Source organism: Entelurus aequoreus, linkage group LG21 (genome assembly GCF_033978785.1).
Source record: "Entelurus aequoreus isolate RoL-2023_Sb linkage group LG21, RoL_Eaeq_v1.1, whole genome shotgun sequence".
NCBI classification, from domain to species: Eukaryota; Metazoa; Chordata; class Actinopteri; order Syngnathiformes; family Syngnathidae; genus Entelurus; species Entelurus aequoreus.
In genome coordinates, this window is record NC_084751.1 from 51,266,266 (window position 1) to 51,282,838 (window position 16,573).

Here is a 16,573-nt window from a genome sequence, read left to right on the forward strand (position 1 = left end):
TAGGTACAAGCTGGCTCATTGGATTCCACACTCTCTCCTTTTTCTATTGTGGATCACGGATTTGTATTTTAAACCACCTCGGATACTATATCCTCTTGAAAATGAGAGTCGAGAATGCGAAATGGACATTCAGTGACTTTTATCTCCACGACAATACATCGGCGAAATGCTTTAGCTACGAGCTAACGTGATAGCATCGTGCTTTAACTGCATATAGAAACAAAAAAAATAAACCCCTGACTGGAAGGATAGATAGAAAATCAACAATACTATTAAACCGTGGACATGTAAATACACGGTTAATGCTTTCCAGGCTGGCGAAGGTTAACAATGCTGTGCTAACAACGCCATTGAAGCTAACTTAGCAACTTAGCAACCAGGACGCACAGAGCTATGCTAAAAACATTAGCTCTCCACCTACGCCAGCCAGCCCTCATCTGCTCATCAACACCCGTGCTCACCTGCGTTCCAGCGATCGGCGGAAGGACGAAGGACTTCACCTGATGCGTTTGGCTAATACACCGATCCCACCTACAACTGTCTTCTTTGCAGCCTTCATTGTTCATTAAAAAAATTGCAAAAGATGTCCAGAATACTGTGGAATTATGAAATGAAAACAGAGCTTTTTGTATAGGATTCTACGGGGTACCAAAACTTCCGTTAAACTGACTTCGTCACACGCATACGTCATCATACCGCGACGTTTCAGCCGGATATTTCCCGGGAAATTTTAAATGTCACTTTATAAGTTAACCCGGCCGTATTGGCATGTGTTGCAATGTTAAGATTTCATCATTGATATATAAACTATCAGACTGCGTGGTCGGTAGTAGTGGCTTTCAGTAGGCCTTTAAACAAATTGCAAAAGATTCACCAACACAGATGTCCAGAATACTGTGGAATTTTGAGATGAAAAGAGAGCTTTTTGTATTGGATACAATGGGCTCCGAATACTTCCGTTTCAACGATTGACGTCACGCGCATACGTCATCATACATAGACGTTTTCAACCGAAAGTTGCGCGGGAAATTTAAAATTGCACTTTATAAGTTAACCCGGCCGTATTGGCATGTGTTGCAATGTTAAGATTTCATCATTGATATATAAACTATCAGACTGCGTGGTCGCTAGTAGTGGCTTTCAGTAGGCCTTTAAGGTGGTGTCTCTCCAGGGGGTAGGGGGCGTCGGACGAGGACGAGGAAGGGGCTGGGTGGGTGTAATTTGGCCTGTCGCCACCAATGTTCCCTCTAATTTTTCATGTGTGTGAGCAAATGCAAAAACTCCCTGAGCATTCAGTGGAGCACATGTGAGCAACATCAGACGTGCACACTGTGGCTACACCAGCAGCACACCTCTCCCAAACCTGACTAAATAAATTCATTCTCCATCCATCCATCCATTTTCTACCGCTTGTCCCTTTCGGGGTCGCGGGGGGTGCTGGAGCCTATCTCAGCTGTATTCGGGCGGAAGGCGGGGTACACCCTGGACAAGTCCCCACCTCATCGCAGGGCCAACACAGATAGACAGACAACATTCTCTTATTATTATAATCAAATGACAGCAGTCATTTCCATGAGGTCATTTTCTAATATAAGTCTTTAGGCCCACTTACAATGACAATAACAAAAAATATTGTTTTTCATGAACTGTGTACTTGTATTGTTTGTCTGGGTGGAGGTCCTGCTTTGGAAATAATTTGTACCCCTTTCAGACATTGCATTTAGTTCCCATTAAAACATCCACATGTTGCACAATGAGATGTAAGCAGGGGATCATGTGTACATTCCTGCAACTTCCTGTTTGTAAAAAATATATTTTTATTAGTATTTATTTAATATACTAACAGCATTTCATGATTAATATTTATCAATTAAGATTCCTAATAAACGACACTAGAATAAGCACACATTTGATCGGTAAATCATAGTGTAACGACATGGAATGACACTTTATGTGTGGTGTTGGAGTTGTCCGACTTTTTGTGTGGCTGTAAACGCATCACTGGCTAAGTGCCATATGTGCATGTGTTGGCGCAAGTGAGAAAGAGCGAGCGGCTGCTGTTGATATAACAAAGTTGCTTTTGGTTTGTATTGCAGAAAATGACAAGTTTTGCTAGATATAATTTTTTTTACTAATGTTTTGGTGATGTGTTTATGGCCGACAATAAAGAGTTTTTCTCAGTAAAGTGATCGATGGAATTCATGTCCTCGACAGACGTTACAATATTTGAACAATGATGACGAAAACTGTTTTCTCTGTCATGTCCGTGTGTCGAAAATTGTTATGCGCTTATTTTTTTATTTGATTTTGTGCGTGGCATAGATTTGCTGTGCGCAGAGGACGCTTGAGCAGTGCGAAATTGCACATGCGCGCACCTTAGAGGGAACATTGGTCGCCACCATTAAGTCTCCATCTCATTGCTGCCTGGGGGGGGCAATAGACTACAGACTGTGGTGAAGTAGGCCGGCTTCGTCGCGTGAAGAAGCCTATAGTTTTTGGTTGTGTTTTCCGCTCCGTATGCTGAATGGCAATATACGATATATATCTCGATATTTTTTCTGTAAAGTAAAACCAACACACAAAACAGTCCTAGTTACCTGAGATACTAAATATTGACCTTATAAGACAAAATAATGACATACTAAGTATCTCAGGTAAGTTTTACAGTAAGTCATTAATTTGACTTAGTCATTATTTTGACTTAGTAAATATTGACTTACTAAGACAAAATAATGACTAAGTCAAATTAATGACTTACTATAAATAAGACTTTGCAATAAGTGTTTGAAAAAGAGAGTTAAAAGTGGGGCCACATGCTGACATATTCTCAACTCATCATGCTTAATTTACAGGACAAAAAAAATAAAACTTTTTTTTTTTTTTTAAACTTTAGTTTAGGCGGTGGCTCTTTGTTGTTAAGGCGGGCGCCTTAACAACAAAGCGCTGCAGGAAGCCCTGGTGGCGTAGTAGGACTAAGTTTTCTTCAAAACAAGGCAGAAGTTTTATTTAACAAAAATATATTTATTATTTTTGGCCACATCGCATACAGTTATATATAGTAATATAGGAAAATAAAACACTGTACTTAAAAAAATATTCAAATATTTGGCGTACCACTAGTGCACGGGTGTCAAACTTGTTTTTAGCGAGGGCCCCGTTCTAAGGAGGGCCGCTTGAAATGGTAAATATTTATAAATATAAATGTACAATAGCCTCGTTTGCATAGGCAATTGTGTTTATTATCATTTACCAACAGTTTGATGGATAACTTGCTTTGAAAGTGTAAGTCAAGGTGACAAGCAGATATTTATGTATTTATTTTTGATAACCCCCAAAAAAAAATAAAAAATGCTTGGAGTTAGGGCTGGGCGATATATCGATATACTCGATATATCGCGGGTTTGTCTCTGTGCGATATAGAAAATTACTATATGGTGATATTCGAGTATACGTTCTCACGCAGTTGCTTTTAGCTGCGGGCATTACACTACATGCGTTTCCCATTCTTTCTTGTCTCTCCTTCTCACAGAGACGTAAAACAAGCGCACCATTTTACATACGTCACATACATATACGCCCTCGCGGAGCAGAGAGGTAGCAGCATGGGTAACGTTAGCTGTGGTGCGAGTGGTAATACGAGAGAACGAAGGTGCGAATCTGGTAACAAATGAAGGAAGAATTAATTCCCAAAAAAAACAGCAGGGGGTCCATCGTCTGGCAGTGGTTTGGCTTCAAGCGGGAAGATGTCGAACAGACAACCGTCATTTGTCAAGTGTGGGGCAAAAGCGTTGCTACAAAAAGTAGCAGCACTGCTAATTTGTAGCATCATTTGAAAAGTCACCCGCTAGAGAATGAAGAGTGCTTGAAACTCCGCATGTCAACATCTCCGTTCGGTTCCACACCAACAAAATGCCGAGGCAACCATTTCCACATCAACACCGTATGAAACAAATAGTCAACAACAGAAGGAGATAACATCCGCAGGAACCTACCACATAGCGAATGACATACACTATTTGATTGCCTATTATGCAGCTCATTTTTATTTGACACTTATTGAAATATCTTGTGTGACATCATGCACAAAAGTGCACTTTATTTGTTTTTAATTATTGTAGTGGCGTTCTGTACAAAAAGTGCACTTTAATTCAGTGTTGTTTTGATATGTCATCTTAGTGACATCATGCACAAAAGTGCACTAATAGCTTGTTTTAAAAATGTCTCTGACAATCTTGCACTTTCTGTTTTGGAAATGACATGAATGTTTGAGCCACTGCTTAATAACTGTTTAATAAATACTAAATTGACTTAGTTGTGATTTCCCTCTCTGCATGAAAGTTTAAAAGTAGCATATATTAATGCAGTATGAAGAAGAATGTTTTAATGTAGACACATAGAATCATCATACTGCTGTGATTATATGCATCAAGTGTTCATTCAAGGCTAAGGCAAAATATCCAGATATACAGTATATGGTGTATCGTGACATGGCCTAAAAATATCGAGATAAAATATCGCCCAGCCCTAATTGGAGTATTTTGTTGCATGACAAATAATAAAAAAGTTAACAAGATGCCGGGTACTCAAAAAAATTGATTCCCATTTGAATCGCAATTCTTATTTAGTCTGCTTCTAAATCGATTAAAAATAACAATAAAAAAGAATCGATTGATTTTTTTAAGATTCTTTTTTTAAAGAATCCTTTTTTGGATTAAAAATATTAAATAAATATTATTGCTGTCATTGTTATTATTGATACTATGGTTTTGCAAATTTTGGTTTTTCCTTTTTTTTTTAGTATGATAATTTTATGTTTTCTCAATAGCTTTGTAAATGTCTACCCTGAGTATTTTAAAGCTTGGATTGGGTTGGAGTTTGGTTTGCTCCATTTTCTTTAATTAGATTAACATTCTGTCATTTTTGTAAATAAAAAAAAACAAAAAACACATTTTTAAAAAGACGTTTTTAGGCCAACACTGTGCGTATAAATCATATGTCAGCAGCCAAGAGGAACTTTTGTTTTGAAAAGGTCTGAGTAAAATGTATATACCAAATAATATATGACAAGAAACGTGTCGAATCGAATCGCCATCCCAAGAATCGGAATCGAATCCTGAGGTCAGTATTTTTTTTCTGTCAGAATTAAAAGAACAAATACATTTAGCCAGAAAGTACTTTAATAAAGCACTTTGGAGGGCCACATAAAATGAAGTAGCGGGCCACATCTGGCCCCTGGGCCTTGAGTTTGACACCTGCGCACTAGTGGTACCCATACTACAGTTTGAGAATCACTGTTTTGCCTCATGAAAATAGGCAGTTAAGACCTCAGCAGGTGTTTGCACTGGTGAGGAAACAATAATTCTATATGCAGACATAATAATAATTAGCATGACATATTAGCAGTGGTTGGACCCTGTGGAGAGTGCAGGCATACTTGTGTTCCTGCGGTGGTTTAGCACTAAACCATTGGCGAGTCGCAGAGGGAACATGGTGCCTGGAGGATCTTCTTCACCCACTGTGGATCTAAAAGGGAACCAGATCATGGTTAGGATGACCAATACAATATTTCATATAATGGGAGTTCAGTGTTTCCCACAGAACTGTAATCTATTTGTGGTTGGGGGTTGGTTCCAAGAGAGTGTTGTACGGTATACCGGTACTAGTATAGTGTCGCGGTACTAATGAATCAAAAACAGTACTATACTCTGTTTGAAAAGTACCGGTTCGTTACAGGATCAAACATTAGTCATATTCAAAGTCTTCATGTGTCCAGGGACGTATTTCATGAGTTTATAAACATTATATGAATTTCAAAAAAAATATCGATGTAATCATAGTAGTATAAACTAGATACGCTCCTGTACTTGGTATCATTACAGTGGATGTCAGGTGTAGATCCACCCATGGCGTTTGTTTACATTGTGATTGCCGGTGAGCTGTTGTATCCTCCTACGGTGTGTAGTGAAGCATGTTTACCTATTCCTCGTCCTGCAGGGATGATACTCAGTGTTTCCCCCAGAAAATGTGTTAGTTAAAGTGGTGTCTCTACAGGGGAAAGGGGGTGGGTGGGTGTAAGGGACAGCGTAACTCGGCCTGTCGCCATCACGTCTCCATCTCATTGCTGCCACCACAGCCTGGGGGCGCAATAGACTGCAGACTGTGGTGAAGTAGGCCGGCTTCGTCGCGTGAGGAAGCTGTCACGCCAATTTTCTTCCCATTTCAAAAACCTTCCTATCCCCCATTTACTTCCGGGGTCATTTCCTCTTACGTCATTGACAGCGATCGATAGAATCCAAATCTCCTGAAAATGGTGGTGTCACTGAGATAGAATCCAAATCTCCTGAAAATGGTGGTGTCACTGAATGATATTTGTCTTTATCTTTCCCAGGGGACTTATGTCAAACACCAGCAGGCTTCGAAACATTTCAAGCGGAGAGTTAGGGCCGCTGCTGGGAACTTCTGTCTTCGTGGTAACGTGCAAAAGATATTATTTAATATATATTACTGTTAAATGTCTGTACTTTAAATCAACATTATTGTTGAAACCATTTCACTAATATGAATTAATATATAATAATGTTAAATGTCATCTGACTTCACTGAGGTACATATGTGTACATAAATGTCATTTTAATTTAGTTCACTGACACAGAGAACTAAAAAAAAACTGAATTTAACGAATAAATTTTGTTTTAATAAAGTTTGATAATGTTGATTGACAATGAAATTAACTTATTGTACACTGTTATTCATTTCCGCATATGTCCACGAGTCAAATGTGCAGTCAGGAATATCCTCAAGTTAATTTGTCCGATTAATACTTGTCCAATTAATACAGACGTTTTGTTAACGCTATATTATAAATAAATAAAAAAAAACAGCGACGGGCAGTGCTATCGATCGCTTTCAATGACGTAAGAGGAAATGACGTAAGTAAGAGGAAATGACCCCGGAAGTAAATGGGGGATAGGAAGGTTTTTGTAATGGGAAGAAAATTGGCGTGACAAAGCCTACAGTTTTTGGTTGTGTTTTCCGCGCCATATGCTGAATGCCGATATACTATATATACACTACCGTTCAAAAGTTTGGGGTCACCCAAACAATTTTGTGGAATAGCCTTCATTTCTAAGAACAATAATAGACTGTCGAGTTTTGGATGAAAGTTCTCTTTTTCCGGCCATTTTGAGCGTTTAATTGACCCCACAAATGTGATGCTCCAGAAACTCAATCTGCTCAAAGGAAGGTCAGTTTTGTAGCTTCTGTAACGAGCTAAACTGTTTTCAGATGTGTGAACATGATTGCACAAGGGTTTTCTAATCATCAATTAGCCTTCTGAACCAATGAGCAAACACATTGTACCATTAGAACACTGGAGTGATAGTTGCTGGAAATGGGCCTCTATACACCTATGTAGATATTGCACCAAATACCAGACATTTGCAGCTTGTATAGTCATTTACCACATTAGCAATGTATAGAGTGTACTTCTTTAAAGTTAAGACTAGTTTACAGTTATCTTCATTGAAAAATAAGGACATTTTAATGTGACCCCAAACTTTTGAACGGTAGTGTATATCTCGATATTTTTCCGTAAAGTAAAAACAATACACAAAACAGTCCTAGTTACCTGAGATACTAAGTATGTCATTATTATGACTTAGTAAGTCAACATTTTGACTTAGTAATTTAATAAGTCAAAAATATGACAAAATAATGACTTACTAAGTCAAAATAATGACAAAAAAATGACTTAATAAGTCAAATTAATGACTTACTGTAAGTAAGCGTTTGCAATAAGCGTTTGAAAAAAAAAAAAGAGTTAAAAGTGGGGCCACATGCTGACATATGCTCAACTCATCATGTTTAATTTATTACAGCATTTGGGAAGTCTGTAGTTGATTTTTATGATGTAAATGTTATATTTTTATCAACATGTGATAGCAGGGACCCTGCCATTCAAAACTAGGCTGCTGCATTACTAATGATTAATGTAACTATAGCTGAAAACATAGTACAATAGCAATAGGAGAGACTATTCATCCCTGAACACCATGGAGTTCATGTAGGCTTTAGAAGCAGAATAGTTTTTATTGCCATTGTTTGAGAACGGCTTCACAAACTAGTAATTTTACTTGGCGCAATGGTGCGACATAAAACACATATAACACAGAATAGAATAACATGAGCTGTAACTGAGCTATCAGATCTTGTTATTGTTCATGTGCCTGATGGCCGAGGGGAAAAAAACTGTTCAGGTGGCGGGAGGTGTGGGTCTGGATGGACCGTAGTCTCCTGCCTGAGGGGAGAGGGGAGAATAGTTAGTGTCCGGGGTGAGAAGAGTCAGCTGTGATCCGACCCACACGCCTCCTGGTCCTGGAGGAGAACAGGTCCTGGAGGGGTGGGAGCTTGCAGCCAATCACCTTCTCAGCAGCACGTACCATGCGCTGCAGTCGATGTTTATCCCGGACTAAGGCAGCCGCCTTAACAACAAAGCGCTGCGGGAAACCCTGATACTTGTAAAAAACGTACTTTATTTGTTGCCATGGAGGCGAGGATTAGTGATTTAGAAGTAGCTAAAACACTGCAGACTGTGGATGGATGTTAGCCGCTAGCTAGCTAGCCATGTCTTAAAGCACCTCTTCCTGAGGGTGTTTCAGTGTTATAACTTCACCTTTATCTTTACTTTTTAGGCCAAAATGCGTCCGTTCTCCCTTTTCTGTCCACACACTGTGTCTGCTTGTAAGTACTCTGTGTGTGTGCGCTGCCGAACATGCTCCTCTGCTCGTAAAACCAGCAATGTCACGACGCGCCGTCAATAGTACCGTTTTTGATTCATTAGTACCGCGGTACTATACTAGTATCTAGTACTATACTAGCAAGCTCCCATCCCTCCAGGACCTGTTCTCCTACAGGACCAGGAGGCGTGTGGGTCGGATCACAGCTGACTCTTCTCACCCTGGACACAAACTATTCTCCCCTCTCCCCTTTAGGCAGGAGACTACGGTCCATCCAGACCCACACCTCCCTCCACCTGAACAGTTTTTTCCCCTCGGCCATCAGGCACATGAACAATAACAAGATCTGATAGCTCAGTTACAGCTCTTTTTATTACCTATTCTGTGTTATATGTGTTTTATGTTGCACCATTGCACCAAGAAAAATTCCTAGTTTGTGAACCCGTTCTCAAACAACGGCAATAAAAACTATTCTGATTCTGATTCTGAAATCAGTATACCGTACAACCCTACGTGATGCTAACGTAAACAGTGTTTCCCATAAACTGCCAAGATACCTGTGGCGGTGGGGGCGTGGCTATGGGCGTGGTCACCATGACATCATCGAGTAATTTACTACAATGATATGATTTTCTCTAAAAAGGCTAAAAAATGTATACCTACTAATTAATAATAGTTTTGTTTTAAACGTCCATCCATCCATCCATCCATCCATTTTACAATATAATTACAACACTTTATGTACATATTTATATACAGATTTGAACAATAAGTTATTCACTGAAATATATTTATTAATTGTGGTTCTAACAAAAAATATATCTTATAAAATATAAAAGCTAAAATGTCTCTTAAAGCTCTGCCCCTTTAATTAGTGCATACTAAATAATTTAACTTTAGCCTACTACTACAACCATATTATTTACCAGCAACATAAAGTGAAACAGAGGCAGAGGTGTCCTGCCACAGTCAGTAACAAATAAACAGAAAACAGTAGTGGTCAAATACAAATAAGGCAATAAGAGAAGTATCCTACACTTCTCTTTTGTAAAGTAAATCTGAACAGCCTATATGGGCATCTACATCAACTATATGATTTTCCTGAGAAGCTGGACAGGACAAAAAAAAACAAAACAAAAAAAAAACAAAAAAAACATTTGTGGCGGACGTAATTCTTTCGTGGCGGGCCGCCACAAATAAATGAATGTGTGGGAAACACTGCGTAAATATTCAGCCATACACATTGACTTTTCATTTTAACAGGCTATAATTACTGGAGCACCTGAGATGAACAAAGGTTGAACAGGAAGTGGAGGGACATTGTGCTTACCCTCAGGTGCTGGCAGTGCTGAGATGCTGTCCTGCAAGAGGCAGCGCCGGAATCTCAGCGCCTGGCACGCCTGGTAAGACAACACACACCTAAAACAGCCAAGAAAAAGGGTATTCGAGCTCGCTGTCTTGCACAAACGCACACACACTCAAACACATGATGAGGTGGTGATTGACAAGACAACAAAGCGTGGTGTGTGTAAATGTCAAAACAGGAAATGGTATGATTGCAGCTCGGTGAAGGTAAATAAAGACTTCATCTGTGTACCTGAGCCAAATGTGGCCATTTCCGCATATGGCTTGTTTGTGGTCCGTGAAAGGCAGCACGTCCTGACACAAGCAGCAGTGCTCCTGGAACGTCTGCTTGTGCATCTTTTTCTTGATGTGTCCGATCAGGACCTAAGTGAACACAAGTAGAAGTGAGTTTCATTTTACTTGGAACCTGCGTTCATAGGCCAAAGGTTTATTTTAACAACACAACATTTTTTTTTAATCAAGCCAAATGGAAAATAAATTTCATCCAACTGCAGCCTTTAGAATATTTGTTGACTGGCTTTTTTTTCTTGTACTTATACATAATTAATGCAAACTCAAACATTAGATCACCGAGATGTGGCCCGCAAACACCTGAAAATGTGTCAATAAAGTACTTAATATTTTCTCACTGAACCTCTTAAGGCCCAAGCTGTTTGTTTACATGCTTTTTTTATTTCTCTTTGCTATTTGGGCTTATTGGACCCTAATTCGAATAAAAACTAAGAATCATCTTTTGATATGATGTACTTAGTCCATAAGTACACAAACGTGTACTTCATGTTTAGTGACATGCTAATTCTTATTTTTATACTTTTTTTTTCCAAATTCCATTGTATGTTATACTCTTCTGACACCACCAGATGGCAGTATAAGTGTCCACATAAGTGGCCATACGACCCAATTCAGTTGTGTACACAATTTTGGAAATAAGAGCTAAAAGGTGCTGTCCACGCATGTGGCCACTAAGCCTTTAATTAATGTAATGTAGTTTCCACACGGACATATTAAGTAGCGTAACGCACGTCAGTGTTTCCCACACATTCGTTTATTTGTGGCGGCCTGCCACGAAAGAATTACGTCCGCAACAAATATATATATATATATATATATATATATTTTTTTGTCCTGTCCAGCTTCTCAGGCAAATCATATAGTTGATGTAGATGCCCATATAGACTGTTTATATTTACTTTAAAAAAGAGAAGTGTAGGATACTTCTCTTGTTGCCTTATTTGTATTTGACCACTACTGTTTTCTGTTTATTTGTTACTGACTGTGACAGGACACCTCTTCCTCTGTTTCACTTTATGTTGCTGGTAAATAATATGGTTGTAGTAGTAGGCTAAAGTTAAATTATTTAGTATGCACTTATTAAAGGGGCAGAGCGTTAAGAGACATTTTAGCTTTTATATTTTATAAGATATATTTTTTGTAAGAACCACAATTAATAAATATATTTCAGTGAATAACTTATTGTTCAAATCTGTATATAAATATGTACATAAAGTGTTGTAATTATTGCTTTTTATCCATAGATTTATCACATTTAATTTTTTATTATCTATAGCAGTGGTGTCAAAAGTGTGCCCCGGAGGCCATTTGCGGCCCACAGGTAATGTTTTAAAGGCCCACGGCACATTCTAAAAATACTATTAAAATAAACAAAAACATAACAAAAGTGAAATAAAAAAGCTTAAAGGTGAAATGTAATTTAGAAAAAGTTGCAATGTTGACTAATAAAACAAAGCTGTTTTTTCTTTCTTTCAAACTGTCATTGCTCAAAACATAATATTGAATCAAAATCAATGTTATTATGAATTATTGACCTATCCAAGGTTCCCATTACTTCACATCAAATATTCCAGTAAGAAAAATATTTTTGGTGGAAGATTTTGCAAATTTGGTAAATAAATGTATATTTCGTTGTTTTCTTACTGTACCGAAAATGAACCGAAACGTGACCTCTAAACCGAGGTACGTACCGAACCGAAATTTTTGTGTACCATTACACCCCTACGGATTACAAAATCAGAGCTTTTTAAAAAGAATCTGAAGTGTATGACTAGCAAAGATGTTACCTCCACGTCCTTGTCGCTGGTATCTTTCGAGAGGTGGTCGGCCAGGCCCAACGTGGGGACGCATGTGTTCTCCGTGATGCGCGTGTTAAGGTAAACCACACCGAGCAGCTTCTTCATGTTCTTGTTGACCAGGTGGGTCTCCACTGAATCTATCAATGCCTTCGCCTGCTCCATCCGCTCCTCTGGATTCTCCAGCGTCGCCGCTTTGACGGCACCGGCCTCCCCGCACTCGTTTTCCAACTCATCCTCCTCGTCTCCGTCCTCGTCCTCCCCGTCGAGCACGGACGCCTTGCTGGCCTCGCCGGACGGTTTCCAGAGGTGATCCGTCAGCGGCGTCTGAAGAGACTGGTACATCACGCGAACCAAAAACAGCTTCAAGCGCCACAAATAGGGAGAGTCTAGGTCCTGGATCTTCTGATCCAGCTCCTGCTGCAACGCCTCTGGAATTCTTTTGTCTTTTAGGATGGTCCACCTCATGAGATCCAGCAGGTCGGCCTGCTGGTACAGGTTCTGTGTGGGGGACTTTAACAGAAGTCCCGCTGCCGTTTCTGGCGATTTCAAGGCAATAAAGTGCACCTGGTAATTCCTTTCAATGGGGTGAAACATGTCCACCAGACCTTGTGTGCTGGCCAGCGCGACGTACGCTCCGTTGCTGCTCACTGCGATACCATGCAGCCGCCTCTCACCGAGAAACTCAGGGCCCAGCATGTCCTCTCGGTCGAAAAACAGAGTTTTTTCTGTAAATTTGGGCGTCAGCTTTTTTACCCAGCCGTCCATGTAGCACGCGTACACGACCCCCTGCTTGGTGACGGCGAGCGAAGTGACCGGAAGCGAGTGGAGGCCCAACACGTGAGAGTTGTACACGTTTAGCCCGCTAGGGGAAACCATGAGCAAACACCAGTAGATGTAGCAGCCCCGAGCGGCCACAATGAGGCTGCAGCTCAATTTCTGAACGGGGTGGACCAAAGGCACGCACGTGATGCTTTCAGCAGCGATGTGGTCACACTCCTTCCAGAGGATGACGGGGTGACGCAGGGTGAAGTAGCCCTTAACCCCCGCCATGCTGACCGGCATGATCTTCACGGTGCCCAGCTCGCTGCCGACGATCAACCCGCTCATCCGCCTGTCCGCGTTTTCGTACTCCCACCACGCCAAATCACTGGGTCTGCTCACCCCCGACTCGATGACGTCGAAAAACACAACGTCGGCGCCGCTCTCGAACGGCAACACAAACTTCCACAAAACCAGGTCACCGTTTTCCATCAAAACGGCGAGGAGGACCATCTCCACGTCCAGGCAGGCGTTGTCAGTCTGCACCTGCTTCGTCTTGTAGATGCTCGACCACTTCATCCTCACGGGGGTCTGCATCTGGAAACGGCGCTGCAGCTCCTCGAAGTCCTGCAGGTTTTTCTGAGGCGGCTGGTCGTCTTTTTTGGCGTAGCCTCGCTCCTCGAGCATGTCGCCGTATGTCTGGGTGAGGTCCACGAGCGAGGTCCACGTGAAAGGCTTGCGGCTGTGATGGATGGCGAGCCTGTGGTCGAGAGTTAGGCACGCTAGCAGGCAGCGTCCACTGGAGTCGCAGCCCAATGGAGACCAACTGGCGTATTTAACTCCTTTGGGCGCTACTCCCAAGGGATCTATCACTCTGTCCAGATGAAAAACTTGCCTTAAGCTGGGGTCTGGGTGTGAGGTAAAGTGCTGGATGGCTTTCTCCTGCTTTTTTTCTGGCCCCACCTGCAAATTTGACAAGAAAAAAAATCATATTAAAAGGGAAATTAAAGCTTCACCAAATTAATTTAAAGGGGAACTGCTAGGGGTGTAACGGTACGTGTATTTGTATTGAACCGTTTCGGTAAAAGGGGGTCGATTCGGTTCGGAGGTGTACCGAACGAGTTTCCACACGGACATATTAAAGGCCTACTGAAATGAAATTTTTTTTATTTAAACGGGAATAGCAGATCCATTCTATGTGTCATACTTGATCATTTCGCGATATTGCCATATTTTTGCAGAAAGGATTTAGTAGAGAAAATCGACGATAAAGTTTGCAACTTTTGCTCGCTGATAAAAAAACCTTGCCCCTACCGGAAGTAGCGTGACGTCACAAGCGGTAGTGCTGCTCACAATTCCCCCGTTGTTTACAATGGAGCGAGAGATATTCGGAGCGAGAAAGCGACGATTACCCCATTAATTTGAGCGAGGATGAAAGATTCGTGGATGAGGAACGTTAGAGTGACGGACTAGAATACAGTTCAAGAGATATCTTTTTTCGCTCTGACCGTAACATAACAAAAGTGAAATAAAAAAGCTTAAAGGTGAAATGTAATTTAGAAAAAGTTGCAATGTTCACTAATAAAACAAAGTTGCTTTTTTTTTCTTTCAAACTGTCATTGCTCAAAACATAATATTGAATCAAAATCAATGTTATTATGAATGATTGACCTATCCAAGGTTCCCATTACCGTATTTTGGAGACTATAAGTCGCAGTTTTTTTCATAGTTTGGCCGGGCGTTACGACTTATTCTCAGGAGCAACTTATGTGTGAAATTATTAACACATTACCGTAAAATACCAAAAAATATTATTTAGCTCATTCACGTAAGAGACTAGACGTATAAGATTTCATGGGATTTAGCGATTAGGAGTGACAGATTGTTTGGTAAACGTATAGCATGTTCTATATGTTATAGTTATTTGAATGACTCTTACCATAATATGTTACGTTAACATACCAGGCACGTTCTCAGTTGGTTATTTATGCCTCATATAACGTACACTTATTCAGCCTGTTGTTCACTATTCTTTATTTATTTTAAATTGCCTTTCCAATGTCTATTCTTGGTGTTGGCTTTTATCAAATACATTTCCCCCAAAAAATCGACTTATATGTTTTTTTCCTTCTTTACTATGCATTTTCGGCCGGTGCGACTTATACTCCGGAGCGACTTATACTCCGAAAAATACGGTACTTCACATCAAATATTCCACTAAGAGAAATATTTTTGGTGGAAGATTTTGCAAATTTGGTAAATAAATAACCCAAAAATTTATATTTTGTTGTTTTCTTACTGTACCGAAAATGAACCGAACCGTGACCTCTAAACCGAGGTACGTACCGAACCGAAATCTTTGTGTACCGTTACACCCCTAATAAATAACCATTCAAAAAGCGGCAACAATACTCCATTTTCAGTTTGTGATTTGAATATTAACCAACTATTAGTGATATTGTTATTATAAGTGCAAACGCAGACAAACTATTGTGGAGACGTGATCACTACCATGTGTCCCTATATTTACATCATCGAGTGGTCTGCTGCTTCCTCGCTTCCCTGCTCCCTGTAAGTTTATTGTAGATCATAAATCACGCCTCTCACCTGGAAAGTAAATGGCTGAGGATCTATTCTGACAAGTTGGTACACTTTGACAGCCATTTGGAACCGGCGAGAAAGTTTCTTCGCGAGGATTATGAGCCATTCTTTATCTAAATATCCTAATGACAGCATACATTGTACAGTTGTTTTATTATGTTTGTTGGGACATGTAAGCAAATATTAACATTGCTGTATGTATACTTTTGACCCAGCAGATTTGCTCACATTTTCAGTAGACCCATAATAAATTCATAAAAGAAGCAAACTTCATGAATGTTTTTTGTGACAAAACAAGTATGTGCTCCAATCACTATTTCACACAAAAAAATAAGCGTTGTAGAAACTACTGGAAACTCAAGACAGCCATGACATTATGTTCTTTACAAGTGTATGTAAACTTTTGACCACGACTGTATTCTGATTGGCAGAAATTCAAACTTAGCTTGTTCCAGTTGTCTGAGAGTTTGCAACTTTAGAGCATTATTACCCGAATCTTGCGAGCATCAGCGGGCGGCAGAATAGAAGTTCTGTGCAGGACGAGGTCCTGCTTGCTGCTGGTGACGTCACACATGAGTTCCAGTAGCACCAAGGAGCAGGACGTACACACAGACAGCCGGTGGTCCTGCGACCAAACGAGCGGCTGCGAGCCGATTACCGGGGACAACAGCGAGACGACCGGATCCCGTTTCACAGGCAAGTCGTCCGGTCTAACGGCTCCGCTGTCGCCGGACTCTAACTGCATCTTAACGGCGTCGTTTGGGGCAGATAACAAACATGACGACCCGGACACCGCCATGTTTGTTGTCTGGCGGAAGTGACGTTGGCAACCACGGCAGTGGCGGAAATGTCATTTTGGCATCTTTTTTTTTTTTTTTTTTTTTCGATTTACTGATGATTTGTTTAATTTGCTGATTAGATACGTAACATCCAGCATTTTTATTTTATTAATTTTTTGAGTTTTACAAACATTTTATAAACTTCCCTCATATATGTGTTGGAACATTTTTCATCACAGAAATG

At 40.3% G+C, this 16,573-nt stretch overlaps 1 protein-coding gene across 1 annotated transcript; it reads right to left on the bottom strand.

Moving 5' to 3' along the window:
• Nucleotides 1–3,038: 3,038 nt before the first annotated feature.
• On the bottom strand, nt 3,039–16,364 carry LOC133638814 (general transcription factor 3C polypeptide 4-like). The gene is made up of 5 exons (XM_062031790.1): nt 16,041–16,364; nt 12,179–13,912; nt 10,333–10,463; nt 10,066–10,154; nt 3,039–5,523 (listed from the first exon to the last, which is right to left on the bottom strand). Exons 1-5 carry the CDS (start codon nt 16,347–16,349, stop codon nt 5,459–5,461), a joined length of 2,328 nt encoding a protein of 775 aa, XP_061887774.1. The 5' UTR covers nt 16,350–16,364; the 3' UTR covers nt 3,039–5,458.
• Nucleotides 16,365–16,573: the final 209 nt, after the last annotated feature.

Coding starts and splice junctions, on each gene's coding strand:
- LOC133638814 (XM_062031790.1), bottom strand. CDS start 16,349: ATGGCGGTGTCCGGGTCGTCATGTTTGTTATCTGCCCCAAACGACGCC. Junction 10,464..12,178: donor CCAGCGACAAGGACGTGGAG/GTAACATCTTTG, acceptor GTGTTCACTTAG/GTCCTGATCGGACACATCAA. Junction 5,524..10,065: donor AGCACTGCCAGCACCTGAGG/GTAAGCACAATG, acceptor GTTCCCTTTTAG/ATCCACAGTGGGTGAAGAAG.